This window comes from Accipiter gentilis, chromosome 1 (genome assembly GCF_929443795.1).
Source record: "Accipiter gentilis chromosome 1, bAccGen1.1, whole genome shotgun sequence".
In the NCBI taxonomy this organism is placed as follows: Eukaryota; Metazoa; Chordata; class Aves; order Accipitriformes; family Accipitridae; genus Astur; species Astur gentilis.
The window spans coordinates 40,982,596-41,009,646 of record NC_064880.1 but is presented as its reverse complement, the minus strand read 5'-3'; the positions used below and the strand labels follow the sequence as shown (position 1 = coordinate 41,009,646).

At 36.8% G+C, this 27,051-nt stretch overlaps 1 protein-coding gene across 3 annotated transcripts in view; it reads right to left on the bottom strand.

Annotated features, from left to right (window-relative positions):
- PTPN4 (protein tyrosine phosphatase non-receptor type 4) overlaps positions 1–27,051 on the bottom strand; it is a 121,721-nt gene that overhangs the window by 23,545 nt on the left and 71,125 nt on the right. For all 3 annotated transcript variants that reach the window (XM_049804307.1, XM_049804287.1, XM_049804297.1), the window contains exons 12-16: positions 22,013–22,185; positions 16,085–16,153; positions 8,904–9,038; positions 7,456–7,614; positions 2,170–2,329 (exon numbers count right to left, since the gene is read on the bottom strand). In XM_049804307.1, the coding sequence (XP_049660264.1) occupies positions 2,170–2,329; positions 7,456–7,614; positions 8,904–9,038; positions 16,085–16,153; positions 22,013–22,185 (696 nt within the window). The remainder of the gene's footprint in view (positions 1–2,169; positions 2,330–7,455; positions 7,615–8,903; positions 9,039–16,084; positions 16,154–22,012; positions 22,186–27,051) is intronic.

Below are 27,051 nucleotides of genomic sequence, written 5' to 3'. Positions count from 1 at the left end.
AGAAAGGAAGAAAACAAAAAAAACTTATTAAAGCAAACATTTCTATATGTAAGAAAGTTTAAAACCTGCAGGTTCAATAGGTAAAAGAAGTCTGCTCAACTTGGCTTATAAAAAGTTAACTCAATTCCAGGTTTTTTAAGCTCTTAGTTAAAACAAAACAAATGCCCCTGAACACATTCACAGTAATGAAAAGATGAAAAATTTGGGGAAGGAGAAAAAAGTAACAGTGTAAGATAAGTTAATGAGAAGGAAGGGCGCTTAGGAAGCCTGATCATATGCAAATCATTTTAACCTATGTTCGCTGGCACTGGAGACCAGACTCAGGTTCCTGGGCAGAATGAACATCAACCAAGTGCTCACCTGCAGCATTTGGCAACTTTTGTGCCATTGCATCCACAGACAATAAGTGAATAATAATTTCCTGCTTTAAGAGGCTATTTTGAGCATCAATTTTTAATGAAAAACCAGAAGGAACACTGTATATCATCATTAACCTGTTTCACTGAGGGGACTCCTGGCCACACCTGTTTTCAAATACTTCTGGACATACTCAGACTGGATACTTAAGGATTGCAGATGGAGTAAAAAGTTGTCATTCCCATACTTGTCCTACTACCTTTCTAAATAGACTCTCCATACATACAGTAGATGAAGGAAATTCAATAGCTAAATGAAGTCAAAATGGTGAGGGGTTTTCCTTAAAATATTTGAGATGGAGCAGCAGAAAAGACTTCAGCGGCGCAGGAACCCGAAAGTGCACTCTGGTCAGAAAAGCAACTTCGAAAAAAACATATTCCAAATCCTAAATTTACTGTTTCACAAAATTTCAGAGTCATGCTGTGTTCCTTCTTCTCTAATACCCCAAATAAAAAGCCATCAGCAGACCACATTAGATCTTCAATTACAAAGTGTACTGCTGTATTCTGCATAAATGTGGACCATTGGACCACAGCAATCACATTGATAATGCAGAGAAAAAAGAATCTCATTCTCACACAGCTGTGTTGGTTTTGCAGAACTAAAAGGAGTTAAAAAAACAACTGAAAGTTATTTTTGTCAATTTGGTAAAGATAACTGAATACAGAGCAGAAAAACTTGATGAATAAAGTAGTGTTGTCTTTCAAAACAGAACAGTACTTTAATATGACTCAGGTAAGCACTGACAGAAGACAAAGCTGTTAAAAATTTTGTTTCGTTATTTAATTAAAGCAAAATTTTTACAACATTCCCAAAATGCTCATAAATTTACAAGTTTCACTGCCACATGTTTTATTAAAACCCCAGCTATGAAATTAAATATGGTTTTTATGGGAATCTTAATTTTGTAACGAGGCCTGAGAGAACACCCTAGGCTTAGAGTTCAGAATGCAAATAAAAATAAACCAAAGGCATTTCTAAAATATCAATTTTGGGAGCTGACTCATAATTTTGAATGTCTGAGGCTGGCAAAATTGTTTATACAGCATTTGCTACATCTGGATGTTAAACAGTTTTCCCATCCTGCAAAATGTTACTTTTCCCACATCAGTATAAAACTAAGAACCATTTGAAAACTTCTGGAAGGACAACAATCACAAAAATGGTCAGTGAGATCTCACCTCAGTCAGACAATAATCAACTGACTAGATTACTCATCTAGCACATGCTTAAGTGTGGAAAAAGAACTTTTGCTCAGATTTTTACATTCATTGTCACAGGTCTTGGTAGAGTCTCGTTCTTGGAAATTCTGATGAGAAATGCAACCACAGATTCAGAAAGCCTCTCCTGAAAGAACTGCTCTAGAAGCTGGTAGGCACTTTTAGTTTCAGCTTTTTGATAAAAACTAGATTAAACACCAGTGGTAGTGTCTGCGATGTCTTCTTTGAAATTGATGGTAAATGACTTCTCAAAGAAGAGGTTAGTTAGACATTTCTGCATGTGCTGAAAAGCCATGTTCAAAATGTTTGTGTATCCATCCCAATGTAGTCATTTGATGACAACTGACAAAGGACTACTCCAGCAGGTAGAAAAATAATGGCAACTAGCAAAGAGACAGTATGTGTAGTGGAAATGCTGCAATGTATGCACAAACACACCAACTCTGTGAAATGCTTCAGAACCAAGCTCATGAAAAGTAGGACTATCATTCCAATAAAAAGCAGAATGGTTAAACTGGATGCAAAAACTTACTGTGGATTTTTCAGGTGATGCAGGAACATCAAATGTTTCATTAATATGGTTATCCAGTTCTTGCTGTGAGTGTGAATGATGAATTTGGTTCCAACTGTTCTTTTTAAATTGTTTGGGTGGTAATGCAGGAGGCTGCCCATCTATAGGAGTCTCTTGAGATCTAAATACCAAAATAGAAGTACGAAGTGGAACGATCATGAGACACTGACAAGTTCTTTCAGGGTTCGAAATACACTGAAAATACCAGAAGAAACTCATGAGTTTGACAGATGAATATCTGTATGTATTTTTAGAATCTCAAAAAATTTACTGTGGTGGAATATATTGGAAGTGTATGTTTGGACATGTTGCTTCTTTTTTCTTGTCAAGCAACTGTACACAGAACCAGTAAGTTCACCTTTTACACATATTTTTTTTTTTAATCGTTTTAGCACTCTTAACCCACTTTATATTGGAATATTATAAAATTCACTGTACTTATACTCTGCACTCTTGCTAAAAAATTATTTCTAAAATAGATGTCACTTAATATCTTTTCCTCAGTAAGAAAATCAATTAGTTTGCATCTGAAATTAATGTCTGCAATTTAAATCTTAGAAACAAGCAGCATAATAAAGTGCTCCCACACTAGTTTTTGGCTTCTGATCTAAAAATAGGAGGAGTGAAAGTTGAAGACAACTCAACTTTCCCCTTGCATTTATTTGAAAAGCCCATTGGAGATTATGGTGTTAAATTTTAATTTTTCAATTTAAAAGTATATGTGTACATTTCAAGAGAGTTTTGGTTCCCCCCCCCCCATCTTGAACATATACCTTTTTGAAACATGCGCAGTTTTGAAACATTTGTAAAAATGGCATTAGTCACCTGCATTTTTTTAGCTGAGTTATAATGCCATTACTGAAGATTAAATAGCAGAAAGTTCTATTTCTGTTTTAGATCTGCAAGCCCTTTTTAATTAATAAATAAAATTTAATTAGATTAATTAATAAAAATGATTAATAAAAATGTTCTCTTTGTTTATGTATAATATGGATAATTTCCTTTACTAGTCCTTTTGGAATAAAAGTGTAACTGTATAATTTGAATTACATAAATACATGACTCATCTTTCATTATATGGCTTTATATTTAAGAATTAAGAACATCATTTTTAGAGGCCAAAAAGGGCAGTTAACAGCACATAGTTCCCATTAGCTCTAGTTTGAATGTCAGTTTCTAAATACCAGGAAAGATACACACCTTCCTCCCCATGAGCCACTTTAAAAGGTATTATTAAGTAATTTAACGACTTATGACAACAGCCCACTGATACTAGTGACAAATCCAAAAACCACCAAGAATGAAGTTACAGGTTACAGCTAAATCTGAAGAGAACACTACCACTAAAAATGGGTGCCTTGGTTCTTTCTTTCACCCACACCCATGGCCTCTTTACTTGAAGCACTCCAATGCTCCTCCCTTGGCTAAAGCAGCTTACCAAGCAAGCAAAGATACACTGACTTTTTGGACAAGCCCAGGTAGCTCTCTGCTGGTTCAACAAGGTGAACTGATTCATTACAGGGTCGACCACCACAAGGGGAGGGAAGTACACTCCCAGAAGCCAGAAGGAAGACACTGCCCCTTTTGTTATCACCAAGCTGTAGCAGTAATTCATAGCATAACAAGCCTCTAAAAAGCACAGGTAAAACCACGTGAGTAGTCCTACTGTATTTAATTGGTCTAGCCACAGTAAACTGTTAGCAGGGTAAGACTCTCATTATGAGACAGCATATCATTTCAAGTTGCTGCAAGTTAGAAAACCTAAGGCACGCATCAAATTCCATACTGTATAATTTGTTTCTATGCAATTAAAATAAGGCAGATCCCAGATACATGTTTTCAAATACAAGCAAAAAAATCAGATCGCAGTTGTCTACAGTGATTTCAAATAAAGGATAAACCTCTTTCAAAAAGCATGAACACTGAATGGGAAATGGAACACTTAAAAAAAACCCACACGCTTTCCATTTGGTTTTAAAAAGTTTTGTCAATTTTCTTGGAAAACAAAATATTGACAACTTTTTTTGTCAATGTATGAAAACAGTACATTTGAAAAGATCCTAACAACATTTTTTTCTGTATGTTTTTCCTTAATTTCAGCTTTCAGAAAATATTTTTTTTCATGCAGTGTTAAAAGGAAAAAGTACTAATTATTCAGTATGTGATGTCTGAAGAATCTCATGTTCAAAACACACTAGAGAATAGAAACAGTATTTCTTAACACTTTTCAATGCAAGAGCATATCATCCTTTTATTTTATTTTTCAGGATAAGCAGCTTTTCTAAATTCATTTTTGTGGAGAAAGAGAAAAATATGATGATTGTCAACATTTGCAAAATGAATTTTTAAGGCAGCTATAAATTATTTAAACATTGATTTACAAAGGTCACCCAGAGCTTTTTAACTGCCTATGTATTTGTTCATTCGGGTCTGGCCAGCACAGATTATTCAGCCTTTTAAGTGAAGGGAAAAATAGTTATGTATTTTCCTGCAAACAATTACTCCTGAGAGCTTTAAACTGAATAAAAAAGGAACAGAAAACATAAGTAGAGACACAAAAGAAGTCATTCTGATAAAAGTAAAAGATGGGATCTTGTGTTTGACTAGGTGTCTGTACATACATGTCAACAAACACAAATAAATTCTTACCAAACATACAAACTTATAGAAAAGACTTGAAAAGTTACTTAAATGAGCATTTTAGAAGCAGCAATGCAAGTACTGTAATATATTAGCATAATGAATTGTGAGAACTAACAATCAAGCCTTGGGCAAAAACTTCATTGCTTTATATTTGCCCAGTCAGCTTTGAATTTCCTTATGAATGCTTAGACAATGGCAGTGAAAGCAGCCTATTTTGCAGGCAAAGCAGCTCTCTGTTACTGCATTCAGCAATTTACATAATAATAAAATAACACACAAACCCTGGCACTGACAAGCTTTGGGTATTTTTGTTACAGATATCCGGCCTGACCTTTTAATATATTAAGCAAAAGTTTCATACACACCCCCATAAATTTATTAAACTAAACACATATCATGTGCTTTTGGAATTTAAGGTTATAATAATCTCAGGGAACTACAAGCAGAAATCTCTCAATTTAGTTTTGAATAGCACATGCAGATGAAGAAAAAAAATGTGGAATTAAAGGTTATATTAGCTAAGCTGTAACGTCATTCTAAACTGCACTGAAACTAATTTCTTTTGCTACGTTGACTCCAAACACAAAGAGACCACTAAACCTACTGCTTGTCAAGTTAGCCCATCTGACTTTCTTACATACGTAAATTTGATCAATAAATAAAAATTCCCAACAAATTAGCAGATGGACTACTCAAATCTTTTCACTCCAAAAGGTCAAACTGTTTAAGAAATAGCTTTTTGAATTCTAAAAGAGTATAATTTTAAATTATATTGCTAATATTAACTTCATGACTACTACTTTCTTTCATAAATCTCAATCTCCAATCAATAACATCACCTGGAACTTTCAGAAGACCCTAATGGGGTTCATGTATTTTTGACAGTCAACATCCTCATTCTTAAAAATATCTTATACTTGATATCTAGACTGGGAGATTAAATTCCACTTTTAAGCTTCCAACAAGGGAAAAAAACAAAAACAAAACCCAAAATGTAGTGATGGAAGAGCAATAGTTTTTCTGCTAGGGCATAAAAAATGCAAAACCATGAAAAAGAACAGCCATAGTTGCATAACTAATTTACAAAACCACTTCCTCTCTTTTTAAGACTCATTTCTATGGTAACATACACCAGAAATCAGGTATTAAATAAACAAATCCCAAGAACACTTAGGAACATCTTTTACAACTTAACTTAAAGGCATATGAATAAAACAGAATATTTAAGAACTGTGCTTACTTCACGGTATCCCTCTACTATTCAGTAAGTGCTTCTCATAACTGACTTCAGTTGGAGCCTTGCAACAGAAGGAACCTGACCCTGTGTGGCCTTTGTACAGCAAAACTCTAATATGAGAAAAGATTCACAAGTGTTCCAGTTTTGAGACTCCCTTGCTATATGAATAGGTTTAAAAAGCCCATCAAAAAGGGGACTTTCTAGTATTAGGCCAAATGTTTTATAACTCTGAAAGCTAAATAATTATCTGATGGGCAAATTATAACTATTGTACCCTATCATAAAAAGCATCTTGTGTTATTTCACAAAACTTTAAAAATTTTGTATTCTATTTCTCTCCCCAAAATCACAGACAATTGTGAAAACTGAATGTACAGTCCAAGCAAGGTTTTAAAATTGTGTTCAAATACCTCCCCAGAGTAATTTTTTGAGACACACAATTTGTTTGTAAACATGTAATTATGTTTGTGCTATTTTGTAGTTCTCGAATGGTTTTGAAACCATTTGAACGATTTCCCTGCTAACAAAGATTACACAAAATTATGAGGGCAAGTTTAGCATTACATATATAGCTACATATAAGAAGGTACAGCGGCACTGTTAACGAGGTGTAATGTTGTGCACCTTTTTCCCCCCAATTAATCTGAACTCTGACCACAAGTTATTGAGTATTTAAAATCTTTTAATAACTCAACTTCTTTTGTTTGTCATCCTTCTGGACTTAATACACAACAATAGTTTTTTATTTTGCTGATCATAGCATAGTAAACTTACAGCATCACAATTATTCAGCATAACAGAAAAAAAGCCTGAAAGTACTATCTTAAAAAAGTAAAGATATACCCTATAACAATATACAGAATGTACTAAGAACCTCAGAATGCTGTGGTGCTAGAAAAGTATTTTGGCTAAGTAATTTGTAAAGCTCAGTCATACTTCTGTGCCTTGACAAAAAGCAAAACTTCCAAACTCACAGGAATTAAAAACTTTTTAATCACAAAACAACGTACTTCCGTTCTATTAAAAAAAAAAAAAAAAAAACAAAACAAAACAACAAAAAACCAACAACTTTCGCTTCCACATCCAGACACAGATGGTCACATTACAGCAAACCCACATTTTGGGCGGGTGGGTGGGGAAGGTATTGTAATCCTGCACCAGGATTGTGTCAGATATAGGTCTTTACCTCTGTATCATCTAATTTTCAATAAGACCTATAGTAATACTCCCTGAACAACAGCTACCTTTTTATTAGATTTTCTGGCTCTCCCTGACCCAAACATCTAACACTTAATGGTGAAGATTCCTGACTTATCTTCAGAAGCCCTGTATGCTACCATATAGTAATAATGACCAACAGAACTTACGGTGATGATTCCAATATGATGCTATTAGCCTGGGTGGAAGATGGAGATCTGTGATTTACAAATACTTCACTTGGTGAAGTGTGAACTACATGGTCCACTAAATGTCCAACTGATGAGGGTCGTAACCGGGCTCCTTCTTGAGTGAAGGCAGAGTTGCGACTAAGAGGGAAAGCACAGCAGTGCAATGTGAAAATAATATTATTATTGATCTACATTCCTTACACCACTACAAAGGAATGCTGAAATAATTATTTTCTCTCAGTGCAAGCATATGTTCATATACATATTTTTATCAAGTAATTTAAGGTTTCAAAAATCACTGAAACAATAATGTTGTCAGATCAACATGCTATATGTCATAATTTTCTTTTTAAAAGTGTTCAAAAATTATTTTAATAAACACTATATGGCTAATATTTTTCTTTCTTCCTTTTTTTTTTTTTGTTAATTAAAGAAGCCTGAAAGCATTATGGTCCAATGAACAGTCTACTGGACTGACAGTCCGGTCAATGAGAAGAAAAATGAATCCCCAAGAAGAAAAATCCTGGCTCTGTTCACGGTAGACCTTAACTTGAATTCATTAGGATGAACATTTTATCCCCTGCATCTTCTCCTAGAAGAATCATAAGCTTTGCACTGAGAATCTTACCATTTCTGTGACCCAAAATTTTCCCATTTGAAACCTAGCATAGTGACGTAGGAATCTTTCTTAAAATGCTTTGAAGCATGCATGCGTAAGTTATGTTATGCTATAAGCATCATTATTACACAATTTTTACAAAGATATTTAAGTGCTACAGATATTTACAACAACAGACTTTGGAATAATATACTGCAACGCCAAAGAATCTTAAAACCTTCTGGTTTATGCAATACGAAATTGGATAATAACAATTCTTAAGCCAGTTTCAGCACACTGAGAAAATTGGGTTTTTTCCAAAAGAAATTAGGAATGATTTTTCACTAACTATAAACATAAAACAGACAGCTCTATCATGTGAAAAGAGTAAGCTTTGAAAGGAAATGCAGAAAAATTGAGGAGAATATACCTGCAAGGATTTCTGATTAAGTAATTTTCCCCAATGTTTTAATAAGTGGTATTAACTAGAATAAATTATTTCTAAAATATCACACAGATTTTATTATCAGGCTTTTTTTCTTAGCCAAAAGAATAATTTAGTTTTAACTGTGCTTGAGAAAACTCAAGCTCTCAAATTTAGGGTAGCGTGCTACATCTTACACTTTTTATAGGTTGACTGAGAAGCACCTAAAATTCACCCCCAAATAGTTTCTCTTATCTGGAGCTAAATGTTCCAGAGAACCACAAAGCACATAATTTGTGAAGTTATTTGTCTCCATAATGCACTAATCCTTTTATTACACAAGTAGGTCACTCGCATTACAGGTAGACAGCTACTTCTAGGGAGACAAGATTCAATGCTACTTACTGATTTGGAGTTCCAGGTGGAGACCGTGATGGCAGGCTCTGTGTTTCCAACCTATCATCAGACAGTGAGTTCCTACTCACTACTTCCCAGTCCATCCCACTCATTAATTTCCGTGCCAAGGGTTTACTGGGGGATCTAGAATAAGAAAGTAAAATAAGTAACCAAAAATTATGAGGTACAAATATGTTCTATCTGATGTTCTATCATAGGAAACTAAATTATATAGAAGAAATGAAATGTAACAACGCAAAACTATATTTACATGGGCAGTTCTATATTTTCTCAATATATTGTCCTTCATTTTCTGTACTTTGTACAAGAACGTCAATTAAATACAGTCATAAAATACTGTTGGCTGGGAGGGAGACAGGCAAGATGGAAGAGGAACCCACTAAACTTCACCAGGCATTTCTAATGCCTCAAAGAGACTCTGACTCAAACAGAACAGTCATTGAGAGGTCTGAACTTAAAAATGGGGGAAAAAAAAGAAAGCTCCAAACAAAAAAAAAAAAAAAACAAACCAAAAAACGCAACAAGCAAAAAACTTCTAAGTAACACAACTATTCAGCCATCTCAGGAAAAATAAAACCGTGGTATCATCAGCCCCAAAAAAACTCCCAAAGACTTTGAAGAACTGAAAGTAAAGTAATCATCAACATGGCAACAGAGCTATTGAGTTGTGTTTACTCATCAGGGATTTCCATCAAGGTGACATGATTTCTTCCAGAACATGTTTTGTCACATGTAAGGCAGGTGCAAACATCCTATTTAAACTTCTTTGTGGGTAACCAACCTCCATGTGGTTTTGTGCCAGAAATGTCCTTCAGGTTAAAGGTCATTATCACCAGTGGTTTTATACAAAAGGAGTTGTATTTTCTACTTGTTGCCCTTTTTCAATATTGAGGAAACTTTTTCTTCTCATTCTCCAGTCATCCCAGGATACCTACAATCCCCTTCTGCTGTTTCTTTCACCTATTTTTTAAGCACAAATGAGACCATACTTGCACTCTCTCATGAAATACTCTATTTCCCTTTTATACTGGAAATCAGCAAATGAATCATCCAAGAACTGTGGTTGCTTTTTTCTTAGCATTACACTGGATGGTTCAGTCATGCCATGAGTGAACATATCCAGACTTTTGCCATTTGCTGTTTTCAACCAAAAATTCTACAGCCAACAGCCAAAATTCTTTTAAACAATCCTTAATTGTCCTGTGTATTTTGTGTTACTGGGTTTTCACCTTACTTCTACTACTTAGATGGTAGTTCAAATTTCTCTTCTATCATTACCCAACCCTCTCTTGTTCCAGTGATACCTCAATTTCATCAGTCTTTTATGCCATGATAATTTCATTCCCATTTGCCTTTATATTCTATCACTACACACTTCTCTACTCTGCGGCTTTGCACAATGAGGTGACAACGTATTATTGTATCAGTATAACCCCTTCATTTGTTTCCCCACCTCCATACACCCATATCACAAAATAACTTCTGCCCTTGCTGTTCTTGGGACACATAGTAACTGTTCTTTATCTTCACTGTTATCACCTTACTGATTTACTGAAAGTGCAAGTCCAGAAAGAAGGAACTTTGAGAAATTGAGGAACTACCCGCACACAAATTACAACCTTCTGAAAATGAGAACCTTAGTTGCTAATACATTTTTGCTTCTCACAGAACTTAAAACTCAATGCAAGGCACCACCTTAAGGAGACTGTCCTTGAATTATCAAAAAAGTCTACAACAATAACCAACCAAGCGTCATATTGAATAATCTATCTTCACATGCAGAAATATTTAAATCCTATTGATGTCAACAGTGTTTGATACGAAAGGAGTGGTAATCTGTGAAGGGTTTATTTTTGTTTTTACACCCCCAAGCAGTTCTGAACATGTATTGCATGCTGCTTTGCTGCTCTAAAGACTTACTGAATAACAAATTTCAGACACTTAAGTGAGATGGGCTATTCTAAATACTACTTGTTCAGGTTTTATTCCACCTGAGAAAAAAAATCTAATAGTATAATTGATATTTGAAAACAGGGAAAATATAAATTATTTAATTCCTGAGGAAAAACACATCCATTCTTAGCGTGCTTCACGGTATTTAAGCAGTATTAATTTGATTCAAAAAGTAATTAGCTTGCCATCATGTCAATTAAACTAACGTTTCAATTTCTGTAATATGCTTCAAATGTGAGCAACTCAAACCACTTAGATATTTTTCTTCACAAACATAGCAAATTTGAGCAGCTCTGAACAGGTAAAACAAGAAACCAGCAGAACTGAAATGCACGTCTAATGTTATCTGTTCATTATTCTTTTATTAATCAAAGATATCGTTAGCTAGATTTTGCTGACAGCACGCTTGCAGACAGATTAGCACCAAGAGTCAGCTCTGCCAAGAGGTAGATTCTACTAACCAAAGAACAGGCTGAGGGAAAAATGCAGAGGGACATAATATATCCAAAGCTAAATTAGGTAAATACAGGACTGCAGATATGGTATTTTCTGATAGACAAGTAAAGGCAGCTATTGAACCTTATTTACCTTCAGTGAAAAAGCAACAAGTGAAGCATAGGAAAGTTGGTGGTGTTTGGTTTGGTTTTTTTTTTAAATGCTCAACAACAATGAAAGGGCACTATTCTTGCCTGTATAGAACAAATTAAATTACAAAGAGAGAAACAAAAGGGGGGGGGAACAAGTTTTTCCAAAAACTACATTTTTGACTGCTTCAGAAAAAAACCAATGCATTGTGTCTTAAGTCATAGTTTGTAACTGCATTTTTTAAAACTTCCTCAATCTATGCAACAAACGAACATAACTCTAAAATGAGAAAAGCATCACCTTATTCCCATCAAAAAAATGCAATGTTAAGAAAACTCACCTTTTACTGTGGATAGGGTCTGATCTTTCAGAAATAATACCTTATTACCATGATAAACAGCTGCAGTGTTTATCAGCAGAGGTTCGTTTCAATTATTTTATTAACAGCTCTAACCTCAGAGTCCCACCCACTCATGTTTGTTGCCTCCATTTCCTGTCTTTGCAAAAATTTCAAAGAAAAAATTACCACACTGCAGCACCAAACTTCAGTGCTGTGGCTTTTTTGATACTAGCTCTCCTGCCAACACTTCTATATCTAACAATAAGTTATTTTTTTATTAACATTTAAGATGTGTTGTGAAATATTCCTGCAAGTTTCTCCTGTATCACTAATTCCTTACAATATTCAAATAACTTTCTCATGCCACAGCGCAGCTGAGGAGATTGGGGGGCGGGGGGGGGGGTGGGGTGGGGGTGGGAGAGTAAGCTGTGAAAATCTTTTGAAATGCTTTGATAACCTTTGAAATCCTAAATTCCACATTTCTCTGCTCGGTCTGGATGCTTCTATTGCACCCCAGCAAAGGGCCCTGCTAGTTAACAGCATAAACTATTTTCAGATATAATTTTTGGTGTATCTGCAGAAACATTCTTAAAAAAAGTTGGAAGAAGTCCTATCTATCTGAGCAGGGACAGAGACCAAAAACTTTACCTACCCCCAAAATCAAGAACAGTCTTAAGAGTTGCGATACTATGTCAAATACAAAAAAATGAGTAGCAGGGATGAAATTACATAATGCAACTAAAAAATAGCATGACAAATTATATTAGCTCAGCTACAGTACACAAAAGCTTTTGAAGATAGAATTTGTTTTCCCTCCCACAGCTGAAGTGTTAAATTCTTGCAGGAGCTGGGAAAGAAAGAGGGTATTGTTTGGGAATACAGGTGGTAAACTTTTAAATCATTTCTGTCCCAAAAATAAGTATAACCTGGAGCCACAGTCTTGCTTTGTATTTTGACTAGGAGTACAGGGAACGCATTTCTCAGCAAAACTGGCAACTACTGCTTCACACCAAGAGAATGAAACTGTATACAAATCTGCAGCTACACCACAAATGACATGCAATTTAAAGCAACTGAGGAATTATTTAATTAACCTGAATAAATGCATAGTTGAAGCAAGACTGGATTTTTTGAAATGGATAATGCAACTTAATGATAGGGAGTTTGCAAATACAAATGACTGAGATACCCACTCACTATCATACAATGCACATAAACTACCTCTCTCGGCTCCAGTACACACCAGAATTAGAATACTTTGCAAGAACTCTTAAGAGGGAACAGTGCTCTTTAAGAAATCTCTCAATTCATTACTTGATTGAACTTTTATTATCTACTTTCACTTTTATTATGCTCCCAGGAATTCTTATGGGTTTTCTTGGGTTGTGAATATCCTGCAACAAATGAGGCCAAGAGAATAGCTGTAAGGAAGATTTAAAAAAAAAATAAAAAATCTAAACAACTGCAGCAAGAGTCTTCTAAATGCTTAAGTTAGTGCTGCATGAAGATTAAAAAAACAACATCTACAAAATGTATCAAATTTATTATAAACTACCTCCTTCACAGAAATAGGTTCCAATTTTTTAAAGTAATCTTAAATGCTTTTATGATTTGGAAAAAAAAAAATAGTCCATGAATACTACTTCAGCTGATTTTTAAGTTAAATCCTGAAGATAAACAGCTAAGCCTGCTAACTGTAGGTTATACCCGATTGTTTTATTCAAATGGCTGTTAAGAAATTTTATTTCCATGTCTTGTGCTCTGTATCTACGTTCCGCTCCGTGTGCAAAGGCTAGATGATCATTACTTGTGGCAATCACCATTTCCCAACTTAGAACAAACAGATCACTCAAATAACATTTCAATGTAACTATCGTTGTTATTTTCTTACAATGAAATGATTCAAAAGTTTGCTTAGACAATATTAGCTCAAATAAGGCAGTTTCTCGTTAGATATTGATAAGAAAACAGAGTGTAAATCTGGATAGCTCTAGAATAAAAACCTGAAAACACCTTTTTTTTTTTTAAACTGATCTTGAATAAATCTTCTGATGTGTAATAATAAAAGCAACAGTAATTATTTAAATTTTTTTATGTGTCCACTTAATTCTCAAGAAAGACCTGACTGCAATGCTAGCATACTCCTGGTTTCACAGCAAAAGGCAACCAATACCTAGCAGAACTTTCAAAAGCAACCGAAACAAGCCCACTGCTTGACAGCTTAACATGCTGTTCAACATCACGATGACTTTACCCAAGAAAGACCCACTGAGGAAAAGAAAGTCAGGTTCCAGGAAAAAAAAAACCAAAACACCACAACAAAAAAAAAAACCCACATTATACCTGGAAAACCTTAAAAAGCAAAATTTATCCTCTGCATGAATACAAAAGAGCGAACATCTACTCAGTATTTCAACTTCAAATGTAAATCTTTATAAGACAAAGAATTAAAGATAATGTTCTTAGATTAAGCTTCTTGAATCACATGATGTTCCAGAAATGGCTTGTATTTCAAGTTTTTTCACCCTTGAAAATAGTAAAAGTCTTTAAAATTGAAAATGCATTAATTGTACACTGTGATGTAGAAGACAGAGAAAGAAGCAGATGATCTATTAAAAGCCTTTCAAGGTGTATTTGTTACAATACATCATTAATTTCAGTTCACTGAGGTCCACATATATGCCCCAGACAGTCATCAACATTACTAAACAACTCAAAAGGTGAGGATGAATGCTGTATTCCTTAATCTAAAAGCAACAGTGGAAAATAAAATTACTGAGGACAGAAAAGCCAAGTATTTTATTAACTAAAAAAAGCCAAAAAGACTTGAGAAAACATCAGAGCAGTTCTAGCCATGACTTCCAATTTTATCCAGAACATGTATTACAAAATACAAGTGACCCCAGCACCAACTGTTCAGTTTTGACGCAAAGGGAAGAGTGCCATCTACTGAATAAGAGTTTCTAAAACGATAAATAAACTCCTCAAAACCAAGTATTGGCTCTCCTCCACCCTGCTTACTTGTGGGAAATTGCCAAGTTCACATTGCAACAAGAAAAAGAGTTTTTAACTGATTCATAACTGTCATTTAAGTAAATAAAACTCAGTTGTCGCAGTGTTGAGTCTTCTGAGTATTAGTCACCCCAAGTAAAAATCTAACCCGACTCCCAAAGTAAATTAAATAGATTAAAAAATAATTCTACAGCACACAGAACAAATTGGTCTTATAAAATCTACCTGTTGAACAAACATGTCACAGCACTTCTGCCTCCAAATCCTACTAATATGGAGCTGTGTATCTATGGTGTGCCCAGCTAAAAACTTGAATTATATTATATTGCACAGGGGGAAAGAAGAGGGGGGTTGGGGGGTGGGAATCAAGGCAGAATTCACCGATGCTCTGAAAAACAGTGTTTGCAGGTACTTGAGAAAGGTTGCTGGGCTTGTTACTAAAAGTCTGCAAGCATAAATTTAAACTCCAGAGTTTGTTAATGGATAACTATGCTAAAAGACATTCCCCATGTCAGTAAGCATAAAAAAAGCACAGAGCATGCTCCCTCCCCATAAGCATTTTTTCTATTAATGATCAGAGCAGACTGCTAAACGGATGTAGCAGCAGTCCTACTTTTGAATACTGTATCATAATTTCTGAATGAAGAACTAAATCTATGTCTCGACTGTTTTCTTGTAATCACTAAACCCCTCAGGAGTCTGAAAAACAATTAAGTAATAGATTCTGTGATTAGCCAACTACTCTGTGACAGAATACCTTCAGAAGCAGCTCGCCCCCATAGTATAATACCTCATTGGGACTATAGTGATAAAGCTGTTCTTGCCAAGTAAGACACAGTACCTTATTCTAAAGGAAACATATGTGTACAGTTGTAGGTTGTTACCAGGGATAAAACACACCCATTAACTCAATATCAATATTTTTTATATAAATATATCTATATAATATAAATAGTTAAAGAGACCATTCTTTGCAATAAAGACAGCACAAAAAGGGCTAGTACCTGTCACAACAAACCACAGTTTGAAGGCTATTCTGAATTCTGAAAATAAAGGAGAAAATATTAAAGAATAGCCTTATTAACTTTTCTGTCATAAGATTCTCCCCCATTTCTGGCTGCCCCAAAGAGACACCCATCCACATCAAAATTAAACTCCTTAATACGGTCAAGTCAAGCCACCAGTCGACATTTCTGCAAACAGAAAACAATAATCCCATAAGGTCTAAAAAGATACGAACAGAAAAATTACTGATCTTGTACAAACGTAAGTTGCTTACCTTGCAAATACTCTGTCTTTGTTTGCTCTTTCTTTACCATACTGCACAGACTGGACCTCTGTTCTCCCACTGGAAAACAAAACAAAACAAAACCACTAAATGCAACAAACTCAGGATAACAATTTCTTGCTTAAAATTGAATCATCTCAACAAGAAACCCTAAATTCTATTTCTAGCCATGCTCAAACAACTATGCTAGCTTCAGTACAGTGTAACTTTAGAAAGCACTTGGTGGAAGCATAGGTCTTCTTTCCCATTACAGTCTAACTGTAACAAAGACCAATTCATTTTAGGCATAACATAAATCCTTCTCTTCTCTACCTTTTTCTTCTTGGATAACACTTAACAGTATAAACTTTCCTGTTACAGTCAAAATCAAAAGTTACGGCAGCTCCTCCGTACTCCTCCTAAACTATTCCCTGAATTGCTAATAACTTAGTCGCTACTTAGTTCAGCAAAATATCATGAAAAAATCAGATAATAAGCACATCAGGATTGTATTATTCTATGCAAGTTGTCAAAACCGAGATTAGATCTTGGAACTTGCTGACTTTTCATGTAAGACCAGATGTCTTGTGTCAAATCGAAGATCCTTTATAATATTTCATAATTTCTGTTTTAGAAAAAAAATAGAATTTTGACTGTCTATCAGCAGTTAAGAATTGGTGGCAAGATACCAGCAAAACTCCCTCTTGAAGCCACTTCCCCATTTGTAAATTCAGACCAAGGCAGAGAGGCAGAGGATACTGATACTTAAAACTGCTCTTTTCTGTCCCTTACAGGGACATTTACACTGAAATCAAAGAATAATTAGCTATTTTCACATTCATATTACAGAACTACTGGGTGTGTGAAGGCTGGAGAAATGGGCCAACTGGAATCTCATTAAATTCATAGGATCATAGAATGGTTTAGGTTGGAAGGGACCTTAAAGATCATCTAGTTCCAACCCCCTGCCATGGGCAGGGACACCTTCCACTAGACCAGGTTGCTCAAAGCCCCATCCAACCTGGCCTTGAACGCTTCCAGGAATGGGGCATCCACAACTACTCTAGGCAACTTGTTCCAGTGTCTCACCACCCTCACAGTGAAGAACTTCTTTCTTACATCTAATCTAAATCTACCCCCTTTCAGTTTAAAACCGTTACCCCTCATCCTATCTCTACATGCCCTTGTAAAAAGTCCCTCTCCAGCTTTCTTGTAGGTCCCCTTCAGGTACTTGAAGACTGCTATAAGGTCCCCCCAGAGCCTTTTCTTCTCCAGGCTGAACAATCTCAGGCTTCTCAGCCTGTCTTCATAGGAGAGGTGCTCTAGACACCTGATTGTCTTCGTGGCCCTCCTCTGGACTCACTCCAACAGGTCCATGTCCTTCTTATGTTGGGCGCCCCAGAGCTGAAGGCAGTACTCCAGGTGGGGTCTCATGAGAGTGGAGTAGAGGGGGAGAATAACCTCCCTCAACCTGCTGGTTACACTTCTTTTGATGCAGCCCAGAATGCGATTGGCTTCCTGGGCTGCAAGTGCACGTTGCTGGCTCGTATTCAATTTTTCATCCACTAATAACCCAAGTCCTTCTCCGCAGGGCTGCTCTCAACCCATTCATTGCCCACTCTGCTTGGGATTGCCCTGACCCATGTGCAGGACCTTGCACTTGGCCTTGTTCAACTTCATAAGGATCGCATGGGCCCACCTCTCAAGCCTGTCAAGGTCCTCTGGATGGGATCCCTTCCCTCCAGCGTGTCGACCGCACCACACAGCTTGGTGTCGTCCGCAGACTTGCTGAGGGTGCACTCAATCTCACTGTCCATGTCACCGACAAAGATGTTAAACAGCACTGGTCCCAATACCGACCCCTGAGGAATGCCACTTGTCACTGGTCTCCACTCGGACATCGAGCCGTTGACTGCCAATCTTTGAGCATGACCATCCAGCTGATTCCTTATCCACTGAGTGACCCATCCATCAAATCCATGCCTCTCCAATTTAGAGACAATGATGTCATGTGGGACAATGTCAAATGCTTTGCACAAACCCAGGTAGATGACATCCATTGCTCTTCCCTTATCCACCAATGCTGTAACCCCGTTGTAGAAGGCCACCAAATTTGTCAGGCACGATTTGCCCTTGGTGAAGCCATGCTGACTGTCACCAATCACTTCCTTATTTTCCATGTGCCCTAGCATAGTTTCCAGGAAGATCTGCTCCATGATCTTGCTGGGCACAGAATTGAGACTGACTGGCCTGTAGTTCCCCAGGTCTTGCTTTTTTCTTTTTAAAATTGGGGGTTATATTTCTCCTTTTCCAGTCAACGGGAACTTCCCCAGACTGCCACTTCTCAGATATGATCAATAGTGGCTTAGTCACTTCATCTACCAGTTCCCTCAGGACCTGAGGATGCATCTCATTAGGTGCCATGGACTTATGCACCTTCAGGTACCTTAGATGGTCTCGAACCTGATCGTCTACAGTGGGCGGTTCTTCATTCTCCCAGTCCCTGCCTTTGCCTTCTGTAACTTGGGCAGTGTCGCTGGAGCACTTGCCGGCAACAACCGAGGCAAAAAAGTCGTTGAGTACCTCAGCCTTCTCCGTGTCCCAGGTAACCAGGTCTTCCTGGTCAGATGGCCTGTAGCAGACCCCCACTATAATGTCACCTGTCCCTGCCCTCGCTTTATTCCTGACCCACAGCTCTCCGCCCGGTCCTCATCCACCCCAGGGGGAGCTCCATGCCCTCCAGCTGTTCATTGACATGGAGGCCAACACTGCCTCCTTGTCTCCCCTGTCTATCTTTCCTAAAAAGCCTGCACCCTTCCATTCCAACACTAGTCATAGGAGCTATCCTGCAACATCTCCTTGATGCCAATAAGATCGTAGCTCTGCAAGCATGCGCTTGTAGAGACCCACACCTGGAGAGAAATAACCCCGTGCACAGGCTGAGTGCCAGCTGGCTGGAAAGCAGGTTTACTCAACACTGGTGAGACCACAGCTGGAGTGCTGTGTTGAGTTCCAAGGTCCCTGAAGTCAAGCAAAGGGCCACAAAGACAATTAAGGGTCCAGAATATCTGACATATGAGGAGAGGCTGAGAGAGCTGGGATTGTTCCGCCTCAGGAAGAGAAGGCTCAGAGGATCAAATGAGTGCGTACAAATGCCTGAAGGGGTAAGTAAAAACTAAAGCCAGACTCTTCTCAAGAGAGCCCAGAGACAGGACAAAAGACAATGGGCACAAACTAAAATATGAGATAACCTACTTAAACAAAAACCCCATGAAACAAAAAAACCTTTCTTACTGTGAAGGTGGTCAAACACTAGATCAGGTTGCTCAGAGATGGTGTGGAGTTTCCATCCTTGGAGACATTCAAAACCTGGATGAACATGGTCCTAGGCAACCTGCTATAGTGGACCCTGTCTGAACAGGGCATTGCACTAGACACAGTGTCCAGAGCTGCCTTCCAAACTCTGCCATGCTGCAATTCTAGAAATTTCTCTTTTCAAACCTGCTGCCTGCTAACTTCCTGGGGTTATAAATTTTTAACTCTGACAAGCAGTAAGCCAACTATGTTTTCCTCGATTCCTTTTCAATAACTCTAAATTGTATTTACCTTTCTCTAACTGCTACTAATAATTGATTTACTGTTTTCAGAGAAATACAAAGCTCCAAGACAGCAATAGCTTATTTATAATTGATGTTCCTCCTCTTTTCTCTCCTTGTGTAGATTACTTTGGATTTTTGGACACTGAACTTGATCTACCATTTTATTGCCTACTCACTCCTCATTGCGACATACCACCGCAACTTTCTGCAGTCAACTTCAGCTTTTACTAAAAGAAGTGCATCACTTCAGTGGTAACTTCCCTTTGTTGTGAAGAAGGGACATTTCCCATCTGATTTAATCAGTTGCTAATATACAGTAAAACTCTTCATGTTTTGGCAGTTAACTTCTTTATCTGGTGAGGAATACTATTAGAACCACTTTGAAAAATCTAAGGACAGTGTACAGAAATCAGCATTTTTCATCAGTAGTCTTCTTGATCCCTCCTGGAAGTTTTGGGTTTTTTTTAAAAAAAACAAAACAAAACACCAAACCAACAACCTCATTTTAAAATTTGCTGCATTTGAATCTTTTAGTCCAGTGGAAATAATAGATTATGTAACACATTCAATAGTTCAACAATTTAATGTCTCTGATTTCTTTCAGAACTCGAGATAATTCTTGTCTAGGTCTGGCAGTTTAGTATTTTATTAGTTTGTTTTAATCATAGAAATGTTGGTTAGAAGTCTCTAGTCCAATCTCCTGCTAACACTAGGTCATGTCTGGCCATGGCTTTGTCTAGCCAAGTTTTGAAAGCCTCCAAAAATAGAGATCCCACAACCTCTCTGGGTAACTTGTTCCAGTAATGCACTATCCTCCTAGAAAAACAAAAAACCCAAAAACTTTTCCTAATCTCCAGCTAGAATCTTCAAGGAGAAATCTGTGGCTGTTAATTAACTCTTGTTCTGTCACCTGCCATTACCAGCACAAGTTTGGCTCCATCATTTCTGACACTGCCCTTGAGGTAGTTTTAGGCTTGTTTCTGAATTCCCCCTTAGCTTCCTCTTCACCAGATTAAACCAGCCCAGTGCCCTTAACCTCTCCTTGTGTTCCATGTTACTACTATTATGCTGCCTCTAAACAATCTCTCAAACTACTTGCAGAAATTCTAGCCTTTTGGCTGCTTCATTAACTTTAATGACCTTCTTCATTTTTATGCAGTTTCCCTTTTCATCTTACATTAACATAAGTTGAATGTCATCATCAAAGAGCTATTCTGTAATAGTAACCACAGTGATTCAAATTCAAAATCTTTACAGAAATGAAAAAGCTCTCCCAAATTCACTACAGCAACATTGAACCAAGTCTCAAACACTGTTCAGGATCACAGAATGCTGTTTCTCAAATGGGTGCTGTGAATGCTGGTCAAAAAAACAGATGGTATAGAAATTTAGCCACTGACTTATTTTCCTCTTTATACATTTATGCAACTCACAAGTGTAACAGAAATAGTCTGTTATTGTGTTTTCTAGCTTTTCATCATCTCCCTTTGTACATCACAGACACTGTTGCCATTCTAGATGGATGATTAGTAGCAGCTCCATTATTCTCTACTTCAGGCACAATTTAAACCATCGGCATTCTGCATTACTTGCAGAGAGTTAACTCAGCTACTGAACTGAGATTATATTTTTTTTTAATATATATATAAAAAGCATAAAACACTAAAAAGCAACACCACCCACTCTATCGTTAGAATAGAAATTATACTTGGGGATTATAGCTATTCCACAGTCATTCTTTGCACCTCCAAGCTTTTTGCCTATTATGTTAAGTTCATCCTTAAAAGTTATGGACTTAATGTCATCCTTATTTTTTAAACTTCTGGTTTTGGTGCAGAACATGTATGTCTTTTTGTCTTCACCTAGTTCCTATTTGTATGCATCGAGATTAAGTGGGCTTTACTTGTACAAGCTTCTTTTCACTGATTTCTATTTGATCTTTATTTAGGTCTGTTCTGTTGCTGTGGCTGCACACAAGATCTGAGATCCATCAGTTTTCAAAAACACCAGGTCAAAGACTTTGAAGTTCTGAGAAAACTTTTAAGATAAATACCACCCAGCAGGTAAGCAAGCAAAGCAAAGCAGCCTGTGAGACAATGTCAGAGTACTAGCTTGATAACAACCACTAGTAATACAATAATTATATATTCAAGCTATCCTAGAAAATTACTGCCATTTGAAACTTAGGCCAACAGGTCCCCTGGGGAACACTTGCAGGATTCAAAAGCTACTTGAATTATGGCACCTTTTAATATAAAATAGATTCTAAATAATTCCTTGTTTATTGATGAGTTGCCTGTTCTCTTATGTTCTTTCCCATATATATCAAAACAGCACTTACCAGTACCGGAACTTGGAACCCAAAGTGAAATAATGTGCAAAAAAGTTCTTCTGAGGGGGGAGCGGTCTGTCCAAACGGAAGAACGTGTGATGTTCAACACAAGCTTTCCACAGATTCTTACATGCTCTGTAATTCACCATATTGAATCCCAGTAATGTTTCTCTAGATTCATGCTAAAAATGAGAAAAAATTATTTCAGATAAAAATTATTCCAAGTTACTTTTGAAATTAAGATAAATATTGTTAGCTTTGGATTATTTTTTTTTAGTTACGCTTTTTGAAGTGGTTCTCTAATTTTACATTAACTTTATGTATTATAAACCCTTTTAAAATACCTCTAAGTTTTCTTTAAAGGATTTTTTTTTTTTTTAAATGAGCCTGCTCAAAGGTTAACAGTCTGTTTAGTGATACTGAAACAAGTCTAGATGGGAAAAATGGTCCCAAAAGGACCCAAACTACATTAAAAAAATTTCTGTGATTTGAGAACTCAAAGGCAACATGCCTCCCTGTTTCAAGACTACTACTATTAAGACAAGGAACTGTCATGCACACATGCCAGTTAGAGACTGGGAACAGGTACTGATCTCAAGAGCAACTGATGTGCCTACTTCTAAATGATTAATTGGGTTCCTGGTAAAGCAAAGAAGAAAAATTGCAAAGCAAGCTAAGTTATTCTGCCTGTTGAGGGAGCTTGATTACAACCTTTGTAGCTCAGAAAATATAATCAGCACTTCGCTTTCTCTTCACAGTACTAAATCCTCCACAACATTTAGCACACCTTAACTGTTTTCACTTAGCAGTAAACTCCTTTTCCAAATTAAGCTTTTGCTGGCCTGCTCATCTTTAGAGCTGCTGAGATACCAAGGCATAGACCTGCAACTCCTCCTCCAGTGTTGTATTTGGGAAGTTGATGTGACTAAGGGCTAACCACCACACTATACTTTCAGCCACATGATGAATTTAAAGTAAAGAATAAAATTGATTTTAAAAGTAAACAGCAAATTCTGAGTACCTATTGATGAAATTCAAGACACTATATGCAAGAAACTAAAGCCTGACATTTTACTTCAATTTACAAAAATTACTTCTATCTCTTTTCTTAATTTCCAAGTATTGCCAACTGTTCCCTGTATTTTCTAGACATAACAGAAGTACTTAAAAATTAAAAGTCACTAACAAGGTAACAGAAATTAAATCCATTACCTACTGAGTTAAAAAAGGCTTTATCAACAATGTAAATGTACAATAATATAAACAAGATACATTACTATACTGCAAGACAGCAACTATGTAAAATTATGGACTGCCTCATCTAGATCCAGTAAAGGACAAACGAGCTAAGATTTTAGATTCCAACAAAAAGCTCTCATGACGTAGCAAGTTTTAATGCTCTGTCAGCCTTTTACGCTGTTGGAAAAGAGAATTTCACAAGTTATATGAGCTGATGATCACGCATTTTCATGTTACTCAAAGCATTATAATTATGGGTTGGAGGGAAAAAAAATATCCTGCTTTTCCCCCCTGGTTTGTATTCCAGAGAATGAGCAGATCTGATTCTATGCCACCATCTGATCACTAGATCAGGCATGAAGCATGAAGGAGGAGCCGGTATCAGTATCGCATGATGAGAAGGAGCTGCAGCTAGATCAGCTTAATTGTAATGCGAAACAGCACTTTCACAGGAACTTGGTGTGTTAGAGCTTTAAAGGTAGCTTAACAATAGTTCTATTCATAGCTTTTAAGGCGTTCATTGCAGTGCAGAGAGAACTGATTCTCAAACCCTACCCTTCATCTCAATTACAGCTAGGAATCAATCTTTAAGGTAAAGAAAACTGTAAGATATTAGCTCCTAAGCGCTCCCATCCTTTTCATATCCACCCTTGCAGGTTCTGTAATATCCAAACATAAACTGGGCAATTGAAATTCATCCTTGCTGATGATTCTGGGGGGGCAAGCCCTGGTTATGGTAGCTAGATTTAGAATAATAAGATTGCCCCTGTTTTTCCCTGAAAATAGTACACTTGAATCAACATGGGCTCATCTTAAGACCCCAAGGCAACATTTGTAACGTCCATGGTACTTCAGCCAAAAGCACGCAAAATAACAGAACAGTTGTACTGCAGCCTATGAGAATGTTTTTCTAGCACAAGGCTCCAGGAAGATGCTGAATGCTCTATGGTATGACAATGACATACAGGTATTTCAGGGGTTTATGTCTGTTGAAACAGTGTTAGAAGACTACCTCAGCGAGTCACAGTAATTTCAGAGCAGAATCCAGCTATCTTACTAATTGTGTCCATGGTTCCTATTAGAGAGATGAAAACAGTCTGCTTGCTACAGAGGGAGAGAAGAGTGAAGCAGCTGGAATGCCATATCGGTGATGAAGCTCAGGGCCTCAAGTGCAAAACTACAGGTAAGCCAAATACCACCATGTAAAGTTAATTTAAATCATAACCTTACAAATGTATACCATGTGGCAGCCTACATATAGAATCCAAGAAGAAACATTGGAGGGATAGGGCAAAGTAAAGTCTAAGTCATGTTTGTGGTTCCTTTTATTAAAAGGACAAAAAAAAGCAGAACGGATATTGGTGCCTCGCTCACATACAACAGCTCATCCCCTGAACATGCACCTTGGGTGGGGACATTCACTCAAACCCACCTTTGCCTGATTTCAAATAGGGACTTTGGAGCTGATGTCTCACTGCTCAGGAGAGAAACTGGGTTGAAAAAATACTTCTCTAGTGGGTCTCTTTCACTTTGTCTAAACAAAGAAGAATCCCAGAAAAAAGCAAAAATTGCCTACCCTCATGTCCAAGAGAGACAAACACTTATGCTTTATAGGCAGCAGATGCTCCAGAGACTCAAGATATTCCACAAATAGTGGACAAAAGTCCTGTGGAAGCTTAAATGCAACACAGATAGTGCCAACAGTATCTGCTCTTCACGCAAAAACCCAATGGCAGAAACTTTGACAGAATTAGGCAACAATCAGCTAGGCATCTAATGAATGCCAGCGTTACTTAAGATCAAATATGTACTTGGGCAGATAAGCCCACATATCACCTTGTGATTCTAGCTCAGTTCTTTCTAAAGGTCAGTACGAAGAAAAAATTCAAAGCACAAACTTCAGATATATAACCTATAATTTTAAAAAAAATAAAATCATTTTGGCCACTCACTGAAACCATAGCATCAGAGCATTCAGCATCTTCCTGGAGCCTTGTGCTATAAAAACATTCTCATAGGCTGCAGTACAACTGTCCTGTTATTTTGCGTGCTTTTTGGCTGAAGTACCATGGACATTATAAAAGGTATTGGTCATGGGCAAAACTTATGATATTGTTTTGTTACAGACTCAAGTAATTTTTCAGTGGACATCTGGGCTCTAAAAGAGCAAAAGAACATGCTGAACAACTTATTTGGCTGTCAAAGAATCAAGACCACTAAAGTATGCTGGACAGCATTAAGAGTTTGATGCCGACTATTGACATTACAACACCCAAGGGTGCAACTAACTAACAAAAAAAAAGAAGCTTAGGGAAACATCTAGAAAAATGAAACTACTGAATTAGTCTCAAACAGCTTCAATGCATGTAAGGGAAGCAGCATATGGAACGGGCACGATAAACAAAAATATGGTGAAAAAACTGCCATTGAAGTTATGGCTCAGGGGGCTTCTTATGCCAGATGAAGAAGTCATACATATAACATTCTTTTCCCGCCACAAAATCATAAAGAAACAATGAAAAGAAAATCTACTCCAGTGGATGCATGCTGCAGCTATATAATTGTGAAAATACACAACAGGCTTCCATTCAAGATTATATTACACTACCAGTGGAAAATGACTTTGACATTAAACTGCTTCATCTGACTTCCTTTAAGTGATTTATTTAAACACCGATATAATCTATTAAAAGCAGACAAATAATTCTTTACTTATGTTGATGCGTCTAAGCAATACCAAGTCAGGGAATAAATTTAATAGGTGATTAAAAGATAAGGGACTTGCACTTTTGAGGACAGTTGCCATTAAAAGCTCTCAACACGCATTAGCAGTATTTGAAAAATATCTGTTTAGGACTACTTAAAAGCATATGTAGCCCAGTTTGAAAAAAAATAGAAATACTGGAAAATTCCCCTCCCAAGTCCACATCTCAGCTTTGCATCCGAATAAATATGGTTACTCAGCTGTACAATTTACACACAACATTGAAACACATCTTCAGTACACAATGAATGTGCTTTCACTGCCATATCATAAATCGGTGCTTTTAAACAAACACTCAAAGTGCTAGACCAGAGGTATTTTACATACCAAATGTGCAATCACTGAGTCACTTCACCTAGTTTCTGCTGCCTAAAAAGAGCCATTTAGGCTCCCTTTATTGTTAATGGGAGTGAATGCAAAAGTAAGCACATACCACCAGAGAGCAACTTAATCCATCCTAAAACGTACTTCCAATTCATGCAAGATGTTTCACACTTTGCATGTGTCTGGTTACTATAGAGGAAGTCTAATGATTAGCTTTAGTTAGCTAATTACCATGAAACTGAAAATATGTTCTTTTAACCTAACTGAAGCTGAAAATAGGTGAGATGAATCTTATCCTACAAGTCTGCTCAGGGAAAGTAACTCTGGAAATAACAATTTTAATATTAGGTTTGATTAAAAAATTAGTTTAAGTATGCCTTCTTTGGAAGCCAAATCTGAGCTTTGATCTTAAGATATTCATGACTTGGAATGAATGAAAATTAAGTTCTTGCCAGTTTTCATCTGATACTTAAGAGTTTAAAGGAAAACAGTACAAGGCTTTTTAATTTGTTGGCTTCTTTCAGAAAAGAAATTACATTAGTTATATATATGACATTCTGGTGCGAGTAACAATATGCAGAGTATTGAGAAGCAACAGAAAAAACGAGATGAGAAAGCTGTCTTTATATTACCCTCAATTATATGCAATTTTTTTTCTGCAGAAAACAGAGAAAACACTCAAGTACAGTACCCAATCCAGTTTTATATCTAGGTATCTCAA